The following is a 25,455-nucleotide window of genomic DNA, read 5'->3' on the forward strand; positions in this document are numbered from 1 at the left end:
TAAAGGTGGTGCACTTAAATATTTTGGAGCCAGTTTACTCGGTAAGATCTCTCCTGTGTCTTCCTCCACCATTGAAATGGATCATCACCTCTTGCAAGTAGTGGTAAAGCTACATAATGATTGTTCTTTTGTGCACTTAGGCAGAAGAGATTTACTCCTTTTAGGGTTAGATTACGATTCTTGTATTTTTGTTGTAGTCTTCAGGTTTAACTCCGTTTCTACCTGTTAAGTTTTGATTTGTTACTGTAGGCTTACTTGTAGCTAATGCATCAAACAGGCATGAAAGAGATAAAGTTACTTCCACTTTTATCTTCTTGACCTGTGTATTCTGCTGATTATGCTTCATTATCATCAGTAGAAAGTAGATGTAAAATCCAATTCTTATTGTTTTCCATGTCATTCTTTTGAAATTTAAATGTGAATCTTGGATCTAGGAAAGTAGACACAAGTTTATATCATTTAGATAAGATGAAAATCTTGTTTCCATTGATTCATTGAATTGTTCAACAGGGGTAAGGATTCCACTAAAGTCAAAAATATGAGAATTAGATTAGACAGCTTTTGAAAGAAATAACATCAAAGCTAAAACTGTTGGTATTATCATTAATATGATTGAAGTTCTGTGACTTGCTTCTTTGGTGATTTCTTCAAATGAACTCAGTAACTGGACAATTCTTTGAAAATGTCCCCATTGGTAAGTTATTTAGATAGGAATTTTATTATCAACAGTATACATTACAAGAGCTTTTCATTGTCGTAAATTTCTCTTTAACATATATGTTGAATTCCACCGTGTGGTCACATTTTGAATGAGTTTGTTTTTCCAAATTAAGATGATCTTGTATTTCAATTAATTTGCTCATGGTAAAAGATTAAAGTAAGAACCAATATTTCTGTTGGAAAAATAATTAGTCACTTAGTGAGAGTTATAATCTATGATATTCTAAATCACATTCCCTGACACCAGCAACCATATTTGTAAATCCTGCAAAATGCACTTGGGGTGGAGTATATTACATGCATATATTATTCTAAATATTTTTTCTCAAATATTTTCCTCACAATTTATTGAAAATCGTGAGATAACTGAATTATTTTTTCTTTTAAAACAAAGTCGATTTGTATTATTTTGTTATGTACAAAATTCTATTTTCATAAACAATCGAAAATAGTCGACGAATGATATGCAAAATACAAGTATTGTGTAGGAACAGATTAGTTAACGCCCTCTCTCATGTAAAGAATGAGTTTCTAAATAATATTACTATTTAGAAAATCATTCTTAACACGGGAAAGGAAGGTTTTTTTAAAAACTATTCTGCCTTTTTTATCAAAGAATGTTCATATTTTTTAATTCTTTTTTTACATGGTGCTCACCACTTATCAAGGCCCGGAAGCCACTCGGGGATAAGGATTTATGCGTGCACAGTAATCAATGGGATAGTATCGTAGTAATCGTCAGCATTGGAAATTTGACAAAGTGTCTTACTTAAGGGGGCTGTTCATCAGGAATTTGTTTATGTTGGACTTGAAGACATCTAGGTTGTAGTCAGGTGGGAAACAGGCAATCGGAAGAGAGTTCCACAGGCGTGCACTTCTAAGAAAGAAGCTCTGCTCATGGAATCTATGCTTGGATTTAGGCACAGATAAAGAGTGGGGAAAATTAATGACCATGGTTTCAGCCAGACGGGTGTTTTTCATGAAAGATTGGCGAGGGGGGGGGACCAGAGATTGGGGATCAGACGAGCACCTGCCATGAAAATAACGATAAAACAAAGACAGGCTCACAACGTCTCTTCTGTGGGAGAGAGGCTGCAGGGAAGAGAAAAAGGTATCCCCTACTAAAGCCACGGAGTCTATTTTGTACTTTGTCAAGGCAAGATAGTCTGTTTTTAGCAGCTCCTGCCCAGATGTAGCAGCAATACTCCATCCTTGGATGTACTTGGCTTTTATACAGATAGAGAATTGCATCAGTAGAGATATCTTCTGGAGCAGTAGAAGGATCTCACCATCCTCCCAGCGACCTTGGCAACAGATCTGATGTACGTGTTCCATTTCAGATCAGGAGTAAAGATCAAACCCAGAAGATTGTCAAAACATGGAGCCTCCCCAAGACGAGGACCATCCATTTCAATTGATGCTAGATGGGAATCAGAGCGTTGATGATGTAAAGATAGGAGCTTGGTTTTGGATGCATTAAAAGAAGCCAGCTGCCTCTTCCTCCACTGTACCACGTGCTCAAGATCAGAGAAGAAAGAATCAGAGAGAATTTTGTCATTTACAGCCTTTGATGTGCTACCATAGATGGTCGTGTCATCAGCATAGATGTCAACGAATGATTTAAGTACTTGTTTTGGGAGATCATTGATGTAGATCAGGAAGAGAGTTGGGCCCAGGATGGACCCCTGAGGGACTCCAGCATTAATACTGTGGGCCTCTGATTTGTGCCCATCAACCACTACTCTAATGATCCTATCAGAGAGAAATTTAATAATTGAGAAAACATTTCCGTAGCTGGAAATCTTGTGAAGTAGGTCCTTATGCCATACCTTATTGAAGGCCTTTGATATGTAAAGAACAATTGCCCTAGAAAGGAAGCCTTTGTCAAGAGATTCACTAATCCTATGAGATATAACCGTTAGCACATCTGCTGTAGATCTAGTGGAACGGAAACCATATTGCATCTCACTAAGAAGGTTATTTCTGCTGAGGTGGTTGACTACTTCTTTATGGATTCCAGCAACTTACTCATGACACACAAGAGACTTATTGGTCTGTACTGAGAGGGAGATGACTTATCACCTGAATTCTTAAATACAGGGCATACTAATGAGGTTTTCCAGGGTGTTGGGAAGCACTTCTCCTTAAGGCAATGCTTAAACAGTTTTGTAAGTATGGGGGCAAGTTCTGCTTGGAGCTTTTTAAGCACTATAATTGGAATGTTGTCAGAGCCAGTCGCTATACTGGAATCAAGGTTCTTGATTAGCTTGGCGACTTCATGCACAGATATTTGTATGTTGCATAGCATATTGTCTGTTATAGGAGGAAATATGGGGAGTTGATGGCCTTTGTCGCATAGAGTAAAATTAGCTGCAAAGTTCTTGGCAAATAGTCTGGCCTTGTCTGATGCTATGACTTCAGGTCCATTGATGATGGTTGGGATAGAATGCACGCTTCTGTTCAGGATCCTGTTTGCTATTTGCCAAAACTGGTGGGAACCAAGCCGCTGCTCAGCTACTTTGGATTTGACAGACTGAGCTTATAGCTCTCTTGCATTTTTTATTACTCTTTTACAGTGGTTGCTGGCAGTCCTGAAAGCAGCTTTAGCCTCAGTATATCTATTACGTTGGTAGCTATGGAAAAAGTGGTTTCTGTGCACGATGGCAGCAGCACATTTTGGGGAGAACCACGGCTGACTGTTAGGTTTTTGTTGGAATGTTTTGGATGGTATGAATCTGTCTATGCCTACAATTAACCATTCAGTAAGGTCTGATATTATAGAGGACACATACTTTTTAAACATGGAATGCAGAGGTAGATCAGATATGAATGTACGGAAGCTATCCCAGTCAGCTATAGAGTACAGATATACAGTACAGTGGAGAGGCACGTCTGAAGACTTATATTTCATTTTTATAAAGATGTGGTCGGCTATTAGATTGATTTGAAAAACCAAGATACATATAATAATAATCGTAATGCTACTAATAACAATAATGGCAAATCTGTAGATTAACACCTTAAACCAAATACCCATTCTCCTGCAAATAAAACGTAGATTCTAATTTATAAGTGAATCCACGTAAACATTTTAAAAACATTTATGGAAAGAAAAAAATTGTGAGGATTCTGCAGTATATAAAACAAAACGAAAAAGTAGTAAAGAAATAAATATCTAAAAAATAAATATCCAAAAAATAAATATCCAAAAAATAAATATCCAAATCCAATGCACATCTTACAATCTGCTACAAAGTCACCAGATCCAGACCACACCTTACAATCTGCTACAAAGTCACCAGATCCACAGCACACCTTACAATCTGCTACAAAGTCACCAGATCCACAGCACACCTTACAATCTGCTACAAAGTCACCAGATCCACAGCACACCTTACAATCTGCTACAAAGTCACCAGATCCACAGCACACCTTACAATCTGCTACAAAGTCACCAGATCCACAGCACACCTTACAATCTGCTACAAAGTCACCAGATCTACAGCACGCGTTACAATCTGGTACAAAGTCACTAGATCCAGAGCACACCTTACAGTCTGGTACAAGGTCACCAGATCCAAAACACACCTTACAGTCCAGTACATGGTCACCAGATCCAGAGTACACCTTACAGTCCAGTACATGGTCACCAGATCCAGAGCACCTATTAAAGTCTGGTACAAGTTGATATTCAATAATTGGAGATTACAAGGGGTGTGCAATAAGTAATGCCTCTGATTCACTTCCAGTTGTCTGATCTAGCTGAAATTTTGCATGTGCAATGATTTATATCTCTACGGGTTATGTGGAAAATTACAGCTCTGAACTAATTGTAGTTTCTGTTTTACAGGTGTTTGAGCTGAGTCAAGTGTGAAATGGAGCCTGTTGAATGTCGAGCAGTGCTCCGGTTTTGTATTTGAAAGGACGCACAGGAGACTTTTGATGAAATGAAAGAAACTTATGATGATAATGCCCTATCATATGACCTTGTAAAACGCTGGCATCGTGAATTCAAACATGGCTGGAAATCTGTGGAAACAGCTCCCAGACCTGGTCACCTCCTTCTGCCATTGATGAGGCATCTGTCCGTCAAGTTGAGGCTGCCATTTTGGAAGATTGGTGCATTACTATTCGCCAAATGGCCCAAGATGTCAAGATTAGTACAGGGTCTGTGGAAACTATCATTCATGACCATTTGCATATCCATAAGGTGTGTGCCAGATAGATTCCCAGGTTGCTGACACCATTCCAGAAGCGAGAACGCGTTGAGTGCTCGAGGATGAATTTGGAGATGTGCCAAGGAGATGAGTCAAAGTTTTTCAAAAGACTGATTACACAGAATGAAACCTGGGTCCATCACTATGATCCAGAGACCAAAGCCCAGTCAATGCAGTGGAAGCACTTGGACTCACCACCCCCAAAGAAGGCAAGGGTGCAGCCCTCCACTGGCAAGGTCATGCTCACAGTCTTCTGGGATCAGGACAGAGTAGTGATGACAGATTTCCTGGCAAAGAGTACCACAATCACAGGAGCCTATTATGCTTCACTTTTGAGGAAATTAAGGGAAGCTATCAAAATCAAGAGGCGGGGCAAGATCAGCAAAGGTACCCTCTTCCTGCAGGACAACGCTCCAGTCCACAACTTGCATGTTGCCAGAGCAGAAGCACGGGCGTATGGTTATGAAATCCTCCCCCATCCTCCCTACTCTCCTGACCTTACACCCTCTGACTTTCACCTCTTCCCAGCCATGAAGTTGTTTTTGAAAGGAAAGCGTTTCCCAGATGATGCAGCCTTGATTTCTGAAGTCACGTCGTGGTTGGAGGACTAACCTGAGGTGTTCTACAAAAACGGTCTCCAGAGCTGCATCAAACGATGGGAGAAATGCATAACTCTGGGTGGTTCCTATGTAGAGAAAGACTAATAACTGTGCCAAGTTTCATTGCTCTACTATGGGAAGTGGGTCAGGGTCATTACTTATTGCACACCCCTCGTATATCAGGGCAGCTTAACTTGGTAGCAAAAGTTAACAATCTTTATTGATGTCAGTTCCATTCCAGCAGCAGACCTATTTCGTTTGTTTAGATCAGACTGAATTTTAAGATTTTTGTGTCTGTGTGAATAAGATTTTTATTTTTAAATTCTTCAAAATTGTACAAAATTTAAGAGTTGGCATCATCGTTGCATGTGTTAAGTTGATCATCTTTATCAGTTGCCAACAACTTAATTCCAAGATTTTCTGCGTGAACATATGATGCTTACAAATCTGCTTGGATGTTTGCTTATTGTGCATGTGTGCATGTCTTTAGCTTGATATCATTCATAACTGTGCTTGAATCACAAGTTCTTTAAAAAGGAAAGACTCACCGATAATCTTGACTTTTGGTGCACTGAGGGAACAGCTACTGTTTATACTCATTCCATCAGACAGAGACACCTTTGAAAAGAAAAATAATATTAGTGGTTGAGGTCTTCAGTTTAAAGTTAAAAGAGCAGGAACAATTACAATCAGTTGCTTTTATATGAGTCAAGGCAAACACTTACGTCAATGTACAATGTTGTGAAGTGAAATGTTAACACCAGTTAGTGGCTAGTCAAGCTTCCTTTTTCTTAGCCATTTTTAGTGTGAGATTTATGTATACTTTCTCTTAACTTTAAGATTAATTTACCAATATCACTCCATACAGAAATATGTAAAGTATAAGCATCATGCCTTCCTCCAAAATATTATTAATGGAATCATTAATAATATTCACAATCCTTTCTACAATACAAACATATTTAGTGCAAATATGCTTAAGTCTACGTTGGATTTGTGCAACTAATCTCAATCATAAATGACAACAGTTTTTGTTTTATCACCATGAGATTCTACATACAATACTCTCTTGGTACTGCCCTGATTCATACTTTAGTACAGGAATAGTCTGATGATTGTTTTGATGAATCTTATCTTTGAGATAACCCTACAGATAAAAAATCAGGGTGGGGTGAAGATTCAGTGAGTACAAAACCCAGTTAGAATTACACTTCTTATTGATGTGAAGATCAAAGTATCCCTCATATACCATTAAATGGTGATAAAATAAAAACTGTTGGGTATTCATAACTGAAACTTGATGACAAGCAAGGCACAGGCTAAAGTCTATTTGTACCAAATATGGTTAAGTTATAGAAACGATTGTGAATTTTATTAACGATTTCATGGGTAGAATTGGGGGGGGTATTAGCAATAATCAAGTATTTTATAGCAGAAAAATATTTTTTTTTATTTCAGTTTGGTAAATTAATCCAAGTAATTTGCAATAAATGGTAATAATCCATGAATAGCCAGAGTAAACATTGGTAGGCAAATTGTTTCAAAACAGTTACAAAATCATTGTATACTAGTAGTGCCTGTGGAAATTCCACAGGGGAGTGGTTCATATGTAATATATTGATGTTGGCATTCTGTAGATATTTAGCGTAAATGGAGACACTGATATTCTAGCTATTTTGTTAAAACTGCAAAAGTACATTGTATTATGTGTATTATCCGAGCTAGCAGGGATGCCCGGCATAGCCAGGTCGTAAAATACACTTAAATATGATATGTTAATTCTTGCAGATTTTGTATATATTATTATAGAGTTAATGTTCTATCGATTTTTGTATATTATAAAATTGTGATTTCAAAAATAAAAAATATATATCCATATGACTTGGTGCATTAGCTTGAATCAAAACCGAAATAAAATCTTATGAAAAAAATATATGTATATATATATAACTTGAGTTCCTTCAGCCATAACCGAAACCAAAACTTGGATGACTGGGATTCATCAGCTTGAATTGAAACCGAATCCCAAACTTATGAATATATATAACTTTAGTTCCTTCAGCTATAATCGAAACCAAAACTTATGAAGAATTCTTGATAAAATTATTTATAAAAAAATAGATTACTAAGGCATCATCAGCTAAAATTGAAACAGAAACTTGAATTCTTGATAAAATTATTTTTAAAAATAGATTATTGGAGTTTCATTAGCGATAATGGAAACCAAAACTTAGGAGAAATTCTTAGTAAAATTATTTATAAAAAAATAGATGACTTAAGTGCCATCAGTTATAATCGAAACCAAAACCAAAATTATGAAGAATTCTTAGTAAAATTATTTATAAAAAATGAAATGACTTGAATGCCATCAGCTATAATCAAAACCGAAACCAAAACTTATGAAGAATTCTTGGTAAAATTATTTATTACAAGAAATGGGAGTACATAACAAACAATTCAGATGTAAGCGTGTCACAGAAAATAAGACACTCGTATTAATCGTATTAATAAAATATATTTTAGTCATCGACATACAGTCCTGTTTCGTTGTATCACAACTCATCAGTGCCGCTAGACTAGCACCTATCCCAAGCCGAGGATCGAACCTAGAACCGTCGTGATGACAGTTGGCAATTCTACCCCTTGACCACGGAAGCGGTGCCCGCAACTAATCTGTCCGAATGTCTATTTAAATAAACATCCGTCCGCCACTCGTAAAGTGCTCAAACGTTTGTTTGTAAACAAACCGCGAGCTTCGCATTTTTCAGCCAAATTAAGTAGCGAGTGAGATTATTTACGATAGTGCTCTACCCAAGGAGGGGGACTATATAAAATATATTTTAGTCATCGACATACAGTCCTGTTTCGTTGTATCACAACTCATACGATTATTTATATTTAACCTTTGTTTTACATGCTGACATGCATGGGATAACTTTTAGAAATTAACTTCCAAATTAATCCGTCTCTGGCTAGGTAGATATCTTCTTCAGGTGCATCTTTTAAAAATCAGAAATCTATATAGAATTTGAAACTGAACCCTGATTTAATCCAGGTTAAATTGTTCTCATTCCATCAGCCATCATCAGGTAGAAGTGGTAAACAATATTTTATTCGTAGTTCTTATCTGTAGTGAAGCTCACTCTTCAACCTTCAGAGGAAGGTCACTAAAAATGGGTCTTTATTCAATACCCCTCTGTTATACCAAGAATTCATATGGCTGACAGAACAAGAATAATCTACCACTGTGGATTAAATGGAGGGTTCAGTTAAAAATTCTGTATATGTTCTGAAGTTTAACAGAAATTACTACATTTGAAAAGATTAGTAAAGGTTAGAGGTTACATTGGCTGAAACGGAAAACTAACAACCAAGATAAGAATAGTAGTCTAGATAATTCAAATACATTTTTTGTTTGTATTTTTATTTTTAAATGGTTTCTTGAATACTAAAATGATATTTTTTGTTTTAAATGCTCCTGTGCATTGGACAAAGTTATTTTAAAATACTGTATATTTTTGAATTGTTAGAATTTTAGCAATGTGAATGAGAGAAGGAAATAATAGTACAGGGAAGAATATCTTCCATAAATATAAAAGCGAAAATGTATGTATGTATGTATGTATGTATGTATGTATGCTTTTCCTCGATGTCCACAAAAGGCTTCTTTCAGAGAAGCGCTCGCTCGCTTCACAACTTCTTAAAACTTTTTATATCGTCTATAAATTGTAATATCTCACACTTAACCACGGAGCTCGCCTGTCTATTTAATTTTATTGACTTTCAAATGTTAATTATTCAACATTTCCCGCATCGGCACGCATTACATTCGGTTTTCGGTATAAACAAAAAGCGAAACTCAACTCTAATCACAGGCCCAGAGCCAGTGGTCTCTAGAGAGCTAAGTAACGTTTGGTCAATGTCGACTTCGTCATATCAGATGGTAGCTTTAATTTCGAGACGAGGGAGCGGGTTTTTAAAAAACAAACAAACCCATTTATTGACCTCATTAAAAACTGCCCCGCACAAAATGCTAACTGCTGAATAGCTATCGCCGTCATGTCAATCAAAAATGCGCACATGTTTTTTTTTTCACACTTTACTATTTTCCAACTGCACGTCGTCAAGGCTTCGTTTTTTTTTTCACGGGCACCTGTTTTTTTTTTACTATGCGCGTCAAGGCTTACGGTTTTTTTTCACACACACCTACAAACACCCGGGCAACGCCGGGTACCCCTCGCTAGTATATAAATAAATACAAACGTCTCATTCATTAAAAGATAAGAAAATTTTTAATTTAATTTTCTGAACAATGAACTGAACCTCAACTCCATTAGTCTTCTTTGCAGGTCTTTGAAGCATGTGACCATACAACAATACTCCCCCCCCTTTGTTTTTTACATAGTTCTTTGCATTATTATTATTGTACTCTGCAAGATCTTTTAAGCTCAACTGGTTGGGTAATAGAGGGCAGACAAAACATCATATGCATCGTTCCATCCACCTATCAACATTGAGTTGGTTTTGTAGACCCATCTGGCCATAGCAACTTTCAATCACCTCAGTGTGGACAATACTAAAAATACAATTATAAATTAATTAAAACTTTTACCTGCACATGAATGATAGAATGAGATCAAGCTATCTTCATGGATTAAATAAATGAATCCAGTTGAAAATTCTGTACAGATTCCAGAGTTTGACAAGATGCACCTAAAAGAAGGTCAAAGATTACATTGGCTGATATATTGTGAGAATACAGGCTCCTTCAGTCTTTGACAGACTATGGATACCCACGTAGGGGTGCCTGCGCATTAAATTTTTGTGGCAGGAGGTGCGCAATCTCCAACCACGCCTCTCCTGAATAAACATTGTTAAATACCAGTGGCAAGTGAAGTGTATGTACAGGATCACTGGAAACAAATGCCGAGATAAGCGGAGAGCACATACAGCACCTAGAATTCCCAAATAGTCACCCATCTGGTACCAACCAGACTCAACATTGAGTAACTTCGTTGATCTGATGACAACTACAGTTATGAGAATAACATCCTAGATAAAAATGGTACTCTAGACAAACCAAATAATACAAATCATCAATTCTCATGTCACAAATTCAGAAACAAGCAGATGTATTCTTAAGATGCATTCCATTCCATCGCCTGATGACTGACTAAAGAAAATGCTTCAGGATGACAAACTGACTGAAAGTGCTTGGATGCATCATAATATACGTCCTCTAAATCTGCATCTGAAAAAATGAAACTAGTGTGTGACTAATAAACAAAGCTTCTCAGAGATGCATTTAAAAAATAATCATAATTTATTAAATGCGTAACTGAATGTAACTATCAATATAAAAAAGACAAGTGGGCACTTAACATGGAAATAATGCTTCCCACTGTCAAATAAAAAATCTGAAATAATAGCAAAGTGCCGACATATGAACAAGCAACTGTCTTGTTACTTGCCATCAAATTAAAATCCATAGCTTCAGTTTGCAATAGTAAAATACCTGTTCCTAGACAGGTTCACACTATCTTAAGAATGTTTATTATGTTTCAGAATTTTTTAAATGAGGATTGATCATTTGTCTTGTATGGACTACTGTTCTCATCTTGGATCTTATTCTCACAACGTTTCAGCCAATGTAACCTCTGACGTTCAGCTGCACAGTCAAATTTGTGAATCTGGATGAAATTCTGAATGGAATCTTTATTCAATTCACATGGTTAGCTTGCTCTCGTTCTGTCAGAAATGACCAGGTAGAAGTCTTAATTTATAATTGTATTACTATATTGCTCATATTGAAAATTGAAACTTCAATCTCCAAAAGCCGTCACTTAAAACTGATTTCATCTGCGTTGTTTTACAAGTATTTCCATGGAATGTGCTCCAATGAACTTACTGCACTTTTACTTTTTGTTTGTTTGTTTACATAGGAGTCACCACTTATCAAGACCCGGAGCCCACTCGAGGAGAAAGGTTAATGAGTGTACAGTAGTCAATGGGACAATATTGCAGAAATTGTTAGTAGTGGAAATTTGGTAAATTGGATTACTTAACAGCTTATCAAGAACTTGTTTACATTGGACTTGAAGATGACCATATTGTAGTCAGCTGGAAAGCAGGAAAACAGAAGAGTTCCATAGGCGTACAGTTCTAAGAAAAAAGCTTTGTTCATGGGATCCGCGTTTAGGTTTAGGCACAGATAAATAGTGGGGGAAATTATTGATAGTGTTTTCAGCTAGACGAGTGTTTTTCATGAAAATTTGGCAGGGGGGGGGGCCTATAGATTGGAGCTCAGACGAGCACTTGCTATGAAAATAACGATAGAGCAGAGAGGCTCACAATGTTTCTTCTGTGGGAAAGAGGTTGCAGGAAAGAAAAAAAGGGCATCCTCTACTAGGCTACAAAGTCTATTTTGAACTCTGTCAAGGCAGGATAAGACACTTTTAGCTTCTCCCTCAATATAAATATTCCCGACTCAAGTAGTAGCAAAATCACACCACTTTCTCTGCAGAGGTACTTAGATGCCAGAATATTTTCTACTTCAATAACTTCTTTCCTCAGACTACTGACATTTGAAATCCCTCTCCTGTTTCCATCATTGTATCAACCTTCAGAAATTTAAGTGTAATGTGAACAAACATGTTACTGCACAACCCATTCAAGTCCCCCCCCCTCCGTCTAAATCTGACTTCTATCATAATAGTCCCTTACAATTCAGTGGCAATATGCCTTGTTTGGGGGGGGGGAGCAAAAGTTAAGATAGCAAAATATATTTGATTCTAAATCAGTTAAGGAGAAGCAAACAGATCTGTTTTTTTTTTTCTTTTTGTTCATTTATTTTGAGAAAGTATTTGAATGAAAGTGAGTTTAAAGTAACAATGCTACCTTGTTTTTCATTGGACGGTGAGAGAATCACAGTGACAAAACAACCTTCATATATCGAAAAACACCAACAGATTAACAAATAGAGTAAACCATTAAAGGACAGCACTAATAACCAGCATGACCTCCAGCAGACATCGAACATGTAAAACATGAACTGCCATGAACTCAAAAGTGTCTGTTTTTATAGAACCTTAGACTCTACTAATTGGTTATGCAATCGAGCATGAAGAGTGAAGAATTTGTATGCACATTTCTGAAAGTCTAGGATTATTTCCTTTTGATTAAATGATACCTAACACACACACACACACAATGCATGGCAGTTTTCTTTGTATAGGTGAGCCGCTTTCTCTGCTACAAGCATATTATGAATATTTCTGTAAATAATTTATTTCATGCTCAGTATATATGCACTGGCAAAAATATGCTCCTTATGGTTGTATAGATTTTTTACTAGCTTGGTGAATATACATATACTACACTGGCTCCCAAAAGAGGAGATAATACCTGACAAGATGATATGACATCACAGATAGTACACTACTTTCCCCACCTTAAAGGAGAGGATAACCTTTGAAGGACGGTATAATGAGAAATGAACATATACTCTACTGGATCCCCCCCCCAAAAAAAAAGGTTGAGGCAATATCTGGGAGGATCACACCATAAAAGGTAATGACTGAGTGCTGTGTGATGGCAATAGAACAGATACTCCATTAACCCCTCCCCTGAAGGAGGATGTAATACCTGGGAGGATTACCCCCTTCTTAAAAAAAAAGAGGAAGTAATTCCTGAGGGGACGGTCATATGACAACAGAATTTGTTGCACTCTTAATCCTTCAACATAAATATCCCAGACTCACCCAGTAGCAAAATCACACCCATTTCTGTGTAGAGGTACCTAGATGCCAGAATATTTTCTACTCTTACAGCTTCTTTCCTGGGACTGCTTGCCTTTGAAATTCTTCTCCTGCTCACTGTTTCCAGATACCAAACTACCTACCACATTAAAAGATATCACAATAATAGATTACATCATTTTTTCCCCATTCCTTTAAAACTACCTAGCTACATATTTTTATGGTTCCTTGGCCTTTTGACTAGAATAAAATGTAACCAAGGTAAAGAGAGGTGTAAGACTAGCCTGGTTATATGCAATCTTGTCTGCAGATTTTGTGGAGATGTGGACATAGACAAATAGTATGCCTTCCTAAACAAATACTTATTTGGATAGGATGCTAGAAGAATGGATATAGACTTTATATGGAGTCCTACATTTCACTAGCTAGATTAATTAGACCATAAACTTGTTATGCCCTAGTTGAACTAAGAAAATAGGCCAACACTAGCTAGTTACTCGAAGTTGAATGCCTTCTTGCTCGATACAAGACTTACAAGGATCAAGTAGTGTTAGATTAAGGAAAGTTTCCAATGAAGTTGTGAATTCTGACATGGCTCTAAGGAAGTTTTCAGCACTCGGATCAACCTTCGTATCTACTTGGGAGATCTGTAAGGGATTTTAGAATTTAGAGGAGTACTTCGCTAAAATGCCCAACCACCTTCTTGAGTACTTTGGCAACTATTTAGCCGACTCTTTTTGCCTCAATGTGGCTAGAGTAGCTGTTACAAAGACAGGATTACAGAATGTAAGGTTTTGGCTGCATTAAAGCAAGTGGACTGCAACAAATCAGTGAGATTTAATGATCTCCGCTACAAATTGTATTTGAGGCTATTGTACACACTTGTACGATTCTGATGGATGTATTCACCATTGATTTAATGAGGGTTTATCCCAGGACAAGTCTTCAAAGGAGTGATCACATTGCTGAAGAAGCAGGACAAATATAATGGGGAGAAACTGTACAATTACAGGTTTATGTTAAGCACAGTGTTATAGAGTACTGATCAAACCCAGAACTATGCTATGAAGGGGAAATCGATCCAGAATAACTTGCATCATATTTGTATAATCCTAGAGAAAATACAAGATGACACAGAGGCTGCATTATTCAATTTGAATCAGTCCAAGGTTATTGACAGAGTTGACCATCGCTTCTTGGCATCTATTTTAAATTGACTGTTTTAAATAGGATTTCCACAAATGAATCTCTGTTTTGTATCACTCACCGATGGCAGTGGTCCAGATAAGTGGAAAACATTCGCAATTTTTTGCTAGATCGGTGTGTTAGGGTTGTGCTGCGACACCTGCACTACATACTTGTGTTGGAGCTGCTACTGCCGAAAGTAAAGAGTAAAAATAATTCTGATCTGCTTAAAGTATTTTTTCTGAAAGGAATTAATTGAAGTAGATTTTATCATTCTAAAGATGTTGCAAAAATCTACCAAAAGAATTTATGAACCAGAACCAAATATTGACCTTGTAGAAAGAAAGAATTTGTTAACATTGAACTTAAAAACGACTGTTGTATTGTGTTCCACAGACTAGTATTTCTTGGATGAATTACAATTTAATTTATTTAATTTATATTGAATTACAATTTAATTTATATATATATATATATATATATATATATATATATATATATATATATATATATATATAAATTAAATTGTAATTCAATGAATTTCAAAAAACTCTCATTGAAATGAAATGAAGTGATTGAGTTTCATATCAAAGAATTTTTATTATTCTAAGCAAGACAAAGAATGCTTTAGAAAATTAATCCCCTTAACCTATAGGGTTTCGATGTCTACCATCTCATCAGAGGAGAGAAAATATTAGCAAATACTTATAAAGGTATGCACCCTATTTGCTAAAGTCAGTGAGACATGGAAAGTCAAAGTCAAAATAATAAATTTATCAGAAGTCCTGTAGTAGGAGGATTTGCAGAAAAAGGATATGAATGTTTTTTTAGACCCAGCTTGCTTGGTAAAATCCATGTTATACGTTCTTTACATCCGTTTGGTAATAAGGTCCAAGTTATATATTGGGTAATCCGCATAGCTGTGTAGATATCCGAATCGGGCATATCGAGCAATTCTTGTTTAGATGGGATAACGTATAGAATATTACTGCCAGTAATATTTTGTAAACCTACAATCTCACGTTTCCATAACAACTGATTGTTAAATAAAAACTATTCTGAAGTATATATATATATATATATATATATATTAGAGAAAAAATAAGAGTAGTTAACAGGCTTAGGAAATAAATTACACAAAAAAAAATGGTAGAAAAAGTGGTACTCATGCACTTATTGATCTGTGCTGAAATAATAACGTTATTATTTAAAAAGCCATTCTTAACATGGAGAGGAGAAGATGTTTTGTACCTATTCTGTACTTTAACCTTACAATTGAATAAAAAAACATATCATAAAACTTTAATTAAACTTGGAAATATGATTTAAAAAATAGCATGGATCAGTAAGTGCATTAGCACCGAAAAAGTTAAGGAAGATAGATGTTAGCATAGTTGGGTGTTCAAAGAGCGAACATCTCGTCTAAGTGCGCAAATGTCAGTTTCGTGCCATGTCTGGAGCAATGTTGGATGATCCAGAGCAGAGGGGGAGGGAGAATACCTAATATTACTATTAATATTGATATTGTACAGCATAATCTCATCGACACACCGGTTCTCATCAGATCACCGAAGTTAAGCAATGTTGAGCCTGGTCAGTACTAAAATGGGCGACTATTTGGGATTTCCAGGTGGTGTATGTGCTCTCTGCTTATTTTGTCATTATTTCCAGTCAGTCTTAGATCTCTTCTTGCCACTGGACCCAAGCAGTGCCGATTCAGAGGAGAGGTATGGTTGGAAAGTGTGCCACGCTTGGCTCACAATTACATGCGTAACTACTTTTACAGGGGATGTCCATTGCCTCTTGAAACTGAATGGGGGCATCAACTATTAATATTATTACTACTACCACTACTTATAAGCATTTATAAGTTGCAAAAGAAGTAGAACTGCACCAAATTTGGCATAAAGTCTTCAGATGTAATGAAATAATTACTAATTGTGTGTAGTGAAAGTAAAATCAGGATGAACTAGTGACTGCTTTCGACAAGACTGTCAATCGCCATTGTTTATTACATTCAGATTTTTAAAGTCAGACCCAAATAGCATTTAAGCTGATAAATCAAACTTTGCTTCCTAATAATCAATTTTCTTTTCTTATTGTTGTACTGTGTTGGCAATATAATAACATGTCTTATAAGTTATCAAATTTTGTTTATTTCATTCATTATTCAACTGACAATCCATTTATCATATTAGCCTGTATTATTGAATGGTATTTAGTCTTGATATGTAGCGACTTAGTATCAGAAATGTTTTGCTATATTGAAAAATTACTTAGTTCATCCCAAATGACTACTAATATGAAGGATTTTTAAATAATCACCTAAAAATAAAATCACCAAGGGAGATAACTTATATTTTAGATTGAAGAATATAATAAAAGTTATCTACCTAATGACCACATAAAATTTTTTAAATTACTCATTACATCCCAGCCAATGCCAGGTATATATAGTAATTTAATATACAAATATTTATTTAAAGTTTAAAGTTTAAAATACGAATATTTATTAAAAGTTAAAAATACGAATATTTATTCAAAGTTTAATATACGAATATTTATTCAAAGTTTAATATACGAATATTTATTCAAAGTTTAATATACGAATATTTATTCAAAGTTTAATATACGAATATTTATTCAAAGTTTAATATACGAATATTTATTCAAAGTTTAATATACGAATATTTATTCAAAGTTTAATATACGAATATTTATTCAAAGTTTAATATACCAATATTTATTCAAAGTTTAATATACGAATATTTATTCAAAGTTTAATATACCAATATTTATTCAAAGTTTAATATACCAATATTTATTCAAAGTTTAATATACCAATATTTATTCAAAGTTTAATATACCAATATTTATTCAAAGTTGAATATACCAATATTTATTCAAAGTTGAATATACCAATATTTATTCAAAGTTGAATATACCAATATTTATCAAAAGTTTAATATACCAATATTTATCAAAAGTTTAATATACCAATATTTATCAAAAGTTTAATATACCAATATTTATCAAAAGTTTAATATACCAATATTTATCAAAAGTTTAATATACCAATATTTATCAAAAGTTTAATATACCAATATTTATCAAAAGTTTTATATACCAATATTTATCAAAAGTTTTATATACCAATATTTATCAAAAGTTTTATATACCAATATTTATCAAAAGTTTTATATACCAATATTTATCAAAAGTTTTATATACCAATATTTATCAAAAGTTTTATATACCAATATTTATCAAAAGTTTTATATACCAATATTTATCAAAAGTTTTATATACCAATATTTATCAAAAGTTTTATATACCAATATTTATCAAAAGTTTAATATACCAATATTTATCAAAAGTTTAATATACCAATATTTATCAAAAGTTTAATATACCAATATTTATCAAAAGTTTAATATACCAATATTTATCAAAAGTTTAATATACCAATATTTATCAAAAGTTTAATATACCAATATTTATCAAAAGTTTAATATACCAATATTTATCAAAAGTTTAATATACCAATATTTATCAAAAGTTTAATATACCAATATTTATCAAAAGTTTAATATACCAATATTTATCAAAAGTTTAATATACCAATATTTATCAAAAGTTTAATATACCAATATTTATCAAAAGTTTAATATACCAATATTTATCAAAAGTTTAATATACCAATATTTATCAAAAGTTTAATATACCAATATTTATCAAAAGTTTAATATACCAATATTTATCAAAAGTTTAATATACCAATATTTATCAAAAGTTTAATATACCAATATTTATCAAAAGTTTAATATACCAATATTTATCAAAAGTTTAATATACCAATATTTATCAAAAGTTTAATATACCAATATTTATCAAAAGTTTAATATACCAATATTTATCAAAAGTTTAATATACCAATATTTATTAAAAGTATTATATAAGATATTAACATGGTTTAATTAAAAGTTCTTGTCTTTTTGCTTCATTTTACTTCACTTAAATTTTTCAAATATGTTTTTTTTAGGGGGCTAACATTTGATTTTGATTAAAGTTCTTTACCTCCCAAACGTTGGGTTAGTAAAGAATTAAAAACATTAATTTTACTCCTTAATCAGTTATAGAATATGTTTCTTTTGGTCTCTTTGTTTTACCGGATTCTAGGACAAGAGTTCCTCTAGTCTTGTGAAGTATCCGGACTAGTGCTGTTACTATAGGTCACATCACTTGGGGAATTTGCACCATTTCTCAAACCAATGTAGCTATACTGAGAAAATCTTATTTGGTCTGTAAATACTATGTGACTTTGAATATTTTGTCAGAGTTTACTTGTCGGGGAAGTATCCTCATGTTCTAACAAACCTATGTACAGAGAGATCATAGACATTCGAGGACAGTGTCTTGTAGGCATTCAAGTTTTCTCCTTGGTGCATATTTGTAAGAAACTGTCTACATTATACCAACCAGCAAAAATAAGTGACCAGAGTGGACAGGAGGGGGGGGCATATATCTGCTAGTATATATGACAAATGAATAGATAGTACAATCCCCTCCCCTCCAAGAAAAAGTAATGCCTGGGAGGACTACATCATGAAATGCAAGAAATATTAAGCTACTCCCTAATCCCAAAGGAAGAGAAAATACCCGAGTGGATGGTTTTATGACAACAGAACACTACCTCCTGCATTAGGCATCTAAAGGTCATACATTAGTTTGAAATAGTATAACTAAATTGAGTACTAAAAGATATTAATGCTATAAATACAGCTTTAAATAAAGAAGCAATATTATAGTTTTAACTTTAGACAGATACCAAATCTCTATTAGTAATATATGTAATAGGCTTGTTTTGTATTAATTTAGTAATGCCATGGTAGGAATGCAAGATGAACAAGTTTGATGCACAGAAAATAATGGCGTCTGTATTGAACCAGTTTTTGTTAACCAATGCTGACCAGAACCCTGCGCCTTGAAAAGTATCCGGTCACCAATAGCAACAAGAAATAACACATTTTATTTTAGACTAGAACGATAAGTTCAAATTCAATATCGTATTATCGCTTTTCTAGGAACTATAACAAATAAACAGCAGCAATAACATCAGTAAAAAGAAGGAAAAGAACAAAAATAACAAGACAAATAAGACATAAGAAAAATAAGAAAAAGAGCGAGAAAGAAAAACAAAAAAATAACAGTAGTAGTAGTAGTAGTAGTAGCAGTAATAATAATAAAAGAGAAGTGTATATTAGATGGAAAGAGAGGATGAAGAAAATAAATAAAATGGCCGGGTTGGTTAGTGGAGCCACTGTAGGCTTTCTGCCAAATCTACATCTCACAGTTTCTGCTGAATAACAGCTAATGTGTCTTTCGGAGTTTTGTGTTCTCTTGTTAGCTTCAGAGATAAAAGAGAAATGCCACTCGGTCTAAGAAAACATTCTCACTGTACTCTAAAAAAGTGGGTGCCGAATCTGCCAAAATAGAAACTATCTGTGACAAATATTACATTTTCTTTCTGTGTTTATGTCTTCTTTTTTTTAATGCTTAATTCCTTGAAAGATATTCCTTTGGGTCCTGATAAATATGTAGATGTGCATTTCTATTCAATTCTTTTTTTAACTAGATCGGAATTGGCCCAAATTGTGTTTTAGATTTTGCTTCTGCAAAAGTTTATTTAAGCATCATCATTAGTATTCATGTTACTACATCTGCCATCCAAGGATCTCTTTATGACAAATAGTGCAATCCTATCCAATCAGTCTGCAACCAATAAGTCTTTACTTTTTATATTATTATTACTGTTATAAATATTTTTAGTAGTAACAGTAATTGTAGTTTTATAATTTTAGAATGCCCTCACCCACATATCAAGAATTTTTCCTACCTAATTCAATAGAATGCTTTTATTATATTGTTGATAATAAGTGACCTTGTTTGTATGTGTGTAGAACTGTCTCTACCAAACTACTGTTAATTTTTTGTCTACAGACTTAAAACTTGATATATGGAGTATTTGGACCTGTGAAACAAATTTGATTTGGTTTTTAGCTATGTTAATTTTTAAAATTTTGAAAACCATGTGTCTTAGGTCATATTGCTAGAGAGCTAAATGTTTTGATTCTGACTGGTGGCACCCAAGTTATATATTTCTTTTAAACTGTTGAAATCACTAGTATATATTGGGTACAATATAATAATGAATAGAGAATTGGCTCTATAATAGGAAATCTGCATGAATTGAAATATATTTAATTGCATTTTACAACCGGGTAATGCCAGGTGACCTACTAATTATCTTATATTACTAATGGAGATTTAGTATCTGTGATGCCGAAATTATAATAACAGTTCTTTTAATGCACTGTTGTCTATCTTTTAACCCTCTGAGTGATTAATCAAAAAAATATTTTAGCAATGTTTGCTTAAATGGAAGAATGTCTAATATCGTTTGCTATTGAAAGAAGTGTTAGACTTATTGCAATTCGTTAAGAGGATTAATGCAGTTTATTATACTATTTCAAACTAATGTACAATCTTTCAATGCTCAATCCAGAGGAGAGTAGTGGAGTACCTATTCTATTTTTGCAATACCATCTCGCTTCTTCTTTGGGGTGCAGAACACCGTAGCATGTGTTCATTTGTCATACTATTTTCTAGGTTAGCAAACAATGTATATTTGGAACAGATATCTGTTAATTATTAACTTATTTTTAGTTCATATTATTTGGATTCTTTGGACTACTGTTCTCATCTTGAATGTCATTTTAACAATGTTTCAGTTGATGTAACCTTCAGGAATCTGGACGAAATTTACTTCACAAGGTAGCATGCTCTCATTCCATCAACCATGACTGGATAAAGGTCCTAAATAATTTGCAATTGTATTTTTTGGTCACCGACACTGATAACTGAACCTTCAACCTTTAGAATATAACTTGGAAAAAATCAATTGTAAAAGTCTCCTGAAGGTTGAAGGTTCAATTGAAGGTTCAAGTGTGGGTGATCAAAAAATACAATTGCGAATTATTTAGGACCTCTATCCAGTCATGGCTGACAGAATGAGAGCATGCTACCCACAAGTAGTAAATAAAGAGTTCCATTTGTAATTCTGTATAGATTCCTAAGTCCAGAGGTCGACAAGATACACCTGAAGGTCGGAGGTTACAGCAACTGAACCGTTGTGAAAATAACATTCGAGATGAGAACAGTAGTTCAAAGAATCCAAATAACCAATCCTCATCTCAAAAATTCAGAAACGTTATTCTTAGTTATCACCTGTAGTAAGGATCAAACATTTAATACCCCCATAAGATTGTCATTTAGAAATGATTATTAATCAACAGCTTTAATCATGTAAAGAAATTCTAGTATGAATGTTGGAAGTTTAAACCTAATATTGTTTTAGATGTGTAATATTGCTACTTATTAGATATTATTTATTTGTATTCTAATTGACTGTTTATAATTATTTATTGCTATCATCATCTTTCGGTTTTGGTAATGTGCTGTGAGTCTACCGGACTTTGGTGCAGGCAATACCATACAACATATCACACTTACTTTCCATGCAAGAATTCATACGAAATATGAAGTAATGATATTTTAAAAACATTTCTCTTCAATCTGGTAATTTACTGTCATGCCAAATTTCAAAAACCAATTCTAACTTTTGCTGATAGAGTAATATATTTTGGAACAAAGTTGTTAGATAAGATTAAGAACATTTTTATATTAAACTAGCATTTCAGCCCGGCGTTGCCCGGGTGTTTGGAGGTGTATGCTGAGCAAAAAAAAAAAAAAAGAGTAAATTTCTTTTTTAATTTGACCCCTATTATGACCCCTTAAAATTTATAGTTTCGGGCTCAAATCACTTTATTAAATTAGATCCAGGTTCAAGGAACCTATATCTAAAATTTCAAGTGTCTAGACCCAAAATTGTCGGAGGAGTTTGGTAGAGTTCTTAAAGGTCAAATCGTTGAAATTTGACCCCTTAACAGCCAAATTTCTGGCTGACACCCGTCACATCGATTTTCCCAAATCTCAGTACCCGGTATTTCAAATTTCGAGTCTATAGACTAAAAATTGACAGAGTTATTGCGTAGGGAAATGTACACAGACAGACAGACAGACACGTTCACTTTTATAGATATATAGATTGGATCAATTCAGAAATAATAGTAAAATTAAAGAATAAAGAGAGCATTTTTGAGAACAAGTGAAGTAAAATCAATCACTTGAACGTTTATTAGTCATCAATAGTTTTCCTCTGACAAAAATATTTGATTCCGATTTGCCAGAGATTTTTTGTTGATTGTTGCATCATGTTAAGAAAAAGATCCCATTTAATTCATTTAAAAAATTACTTTATCTAGGTAGGAATTATTTTCAAATGACCACTATCTTCAAAAAGAGTATGTAACTTTGTATTTGTCAATACAGACTTACTTTCCTTTTATTCAAACAAAAAATAATCTTAAGAAAAATAAAAACCAAAAGTTTAAATAAAAAATTTTTTTAAAATAAATTTAAAAAGAAAAAAACGAATTAAAGGTAAATACACTATTGGACAATGCTGGGTAATTTGTTCTGTATATCAATATTTTATTAATAAATCTGTGAAAACAGAAATAAAAGATTTTTCTAAAGGATTCGGCTCTCATCACACACAGGATGTGTGGGTGGGTGGGGGTTATTTACTTATAATTTAAGAGGAGCATCCCAAAAGTAATGCCTCCTATTATTTTTTTTTCTATTTCACCCAAATTGATCAGAGGGGATTGCTAATTGCATTAATATGATGACTGAACTTATCTATTCATGACCTGAAAGTTTCATCTCTTTGTTGCAGATATTGATGGTGTAAGAGTAAGCAAAAAACCCTTGTCATAGACATGTGTCAGAAGCAGAGATGCGTCATTGAATTTCAAAAAGTGCATTGAGAATGGTGATGACTATATAGAAAAATAAATTCTGAAACCAAAAAAAGTCACCCGTTTTAATGGTACCACTCCTGTCTTCGTAGCTCTTCAATATTTTGAGTTTAAAAAAAATTGGATGCTTTACTTTTGAGATAGATGTGTATTCATGATGCAAAAAATTGCTTAAACAAAGTTGTGGACAGATTTATGATCATTCACAGTAGGTGAATATATCTTTATTACCATCTATTTGTTGGCAGTGTTACCACAAATCCAAGAACCAAAGTACTTTTTATGATTGTTTCTTGTGAATACGTATTCTCATCATGATGTAATGTATACAAGTAGATACTTACAATAGGTTGGCCAGAAATGATATTTGTTATATTCAAAAATAGGGAGTTAGCCAAGTAAATTCAAACTCCAACTTAGTCAGTTAAGAAAAAAAAAAAAAAAAAAAAAAAGAAACGAAGACTCTTCAGTGTTTTAAAAAGTTAGGCTGACAAAAATTGCAGACTCCGACCCTATGATAGAAACAAAACAAACATGAATGCAGAAAATAACTATTGCATAGTTGGCTAATCCTATCCAGTCAAATGGTCACCATGGCTCAAACCAATATTCGTTTTTGTTTTAAATTTTCGTTTACCAAAAGAAATCAGATTGCCACTGAAAGATAAGGCACTACTGTGATAGGGGCTAGAATAATAAAAAGGCAATTGTAGGGGGAGTTGAGCAACACGATGCTTGGTTATATTACATTTAAATTTCTTCATGTTGGTAGCAGTTTTACTATTCATATACAACTAAATTAGTCATGATTAATGTACGACTAATTTCAAGCAACTTCGACTGAAGTGATCTCCTCAGCAGAAAATATTGTATTTGTAGGTCTATACCTATTACAAAAATTAAACTCAATTTTTTTTTTTTTTTTTTTTTTTTAATATTCTCTTAAGCCAGAAAAATGTACAATAACGCTTCAGTCTTTAAGGATTATATATATATATATATATATATATATATATATATATATATATATACACACACACACACACACACACTTGTGTTTCTATTTTATTTACTTTTACAAAGATTTTCAACTTAGATTTGTCACGGTGTTAAAAATATTAAAATTTTAAAGAAAAAGATCACTGTATTGTATTTTTTTAAGAGAGAATATTTATTAAAAAAAAAAGTTTGTTTTTTGTAAATATCTTTTTAGGTATAAACATTTTCCGCTGTGAAAGACAACATAAGCTTAGTTATATTTTTGGAGGTTTTCGAACGCAAGTTGACAAACAAAAACTAAATGAACTCTCTGGCATCTTTTATCTCTAGCTACGATATTCCTGATGAGAGAGAGAGAGATTAGTTCGACTAACTTTTTGCTACCGTATTAGTAAAAGAGCTTGTTTTATTCAATTCTCAGATTTTCACACTTAATCCCTTAGTTATACAACACCAACCAACAAAAGAATAAAAAGATCATAATGTGTATATTAACACTCTTTGTTAATCAGATGAAAATCCTTATACAAAATTAAAAATGTGATAAAAGCATTATAAAAGGTTCAGCAGACAATATTAACCGACATTATTTACTTTTTTTTATGAAGAGTTTACATTTTCGTTTTAAATAACACACACACACTTCAGTCAATGTGCCTTCCAACTTCCAGATGCATTGCTAATTCATATGCATGAATAACCAACATGCATCACATTTAAATATTAAAAAATATCAGCGTGTATATATATATATATATATATATATATATATATATATATATATATATATATATATAAGCCATACACCTTGGAGAAGGCTGAAGGTCACATTGGTTAAAATAGAACTTTAGCAAAAGTTAAAAACAGGCAAAGTACGGCACATTGACACACCGGTTCTCACCAGATCACCGAAGTTAAGCAATGTTGAGCCTGGCCAGTACCAGATGGGTGACCATTTTGGAATGCGAGGTGCTGTATGTACCTTCTGTGAAGGTTGGGCGTGGGGCCAGCACCCTTACCCCGAAAAAAGAACTTC

General features: G+C 33.6%; 1 protein-coding gene across 1 annotated transcript in view; it reads right to left on the bottom strand.

The window, feature by feature from the left end:
• LOC145247393 (uncharacterized) overlaps nucleotides 1–25,455 on the bottom strand; it is a 288,614-nt gene that overhangs the window by 130,642 nt on the left and 132,517 nt on the right. Inside the window, exon 4 of the mRNA XM_080109097.1 lies at nucleotides 6,085–6,154. Within this exon, the coding sequence (XP_079965223.1) occupies nucleotides 6,085–6,154 (70 nt within the window). The remainder of the gene's footprint in view (nucleotides 1–6,084; nucleotides 6,155–25,455) is intronic.

Source organism: Euprymna scolopes, chromosome 25, assembly GCF_053919585.1.
Source record: "Euprymna scolopes isolate OS-2025 chromosome 25, ASM5391958v1, whole genome shotgun sequence".
Classification (NCBI taxonomy): Eukaryota; Metazoa; Mollusca; class Cephalopoda; order Sepiida; family Sepiolidae; genus Euprymna; species Euprymna scolopes.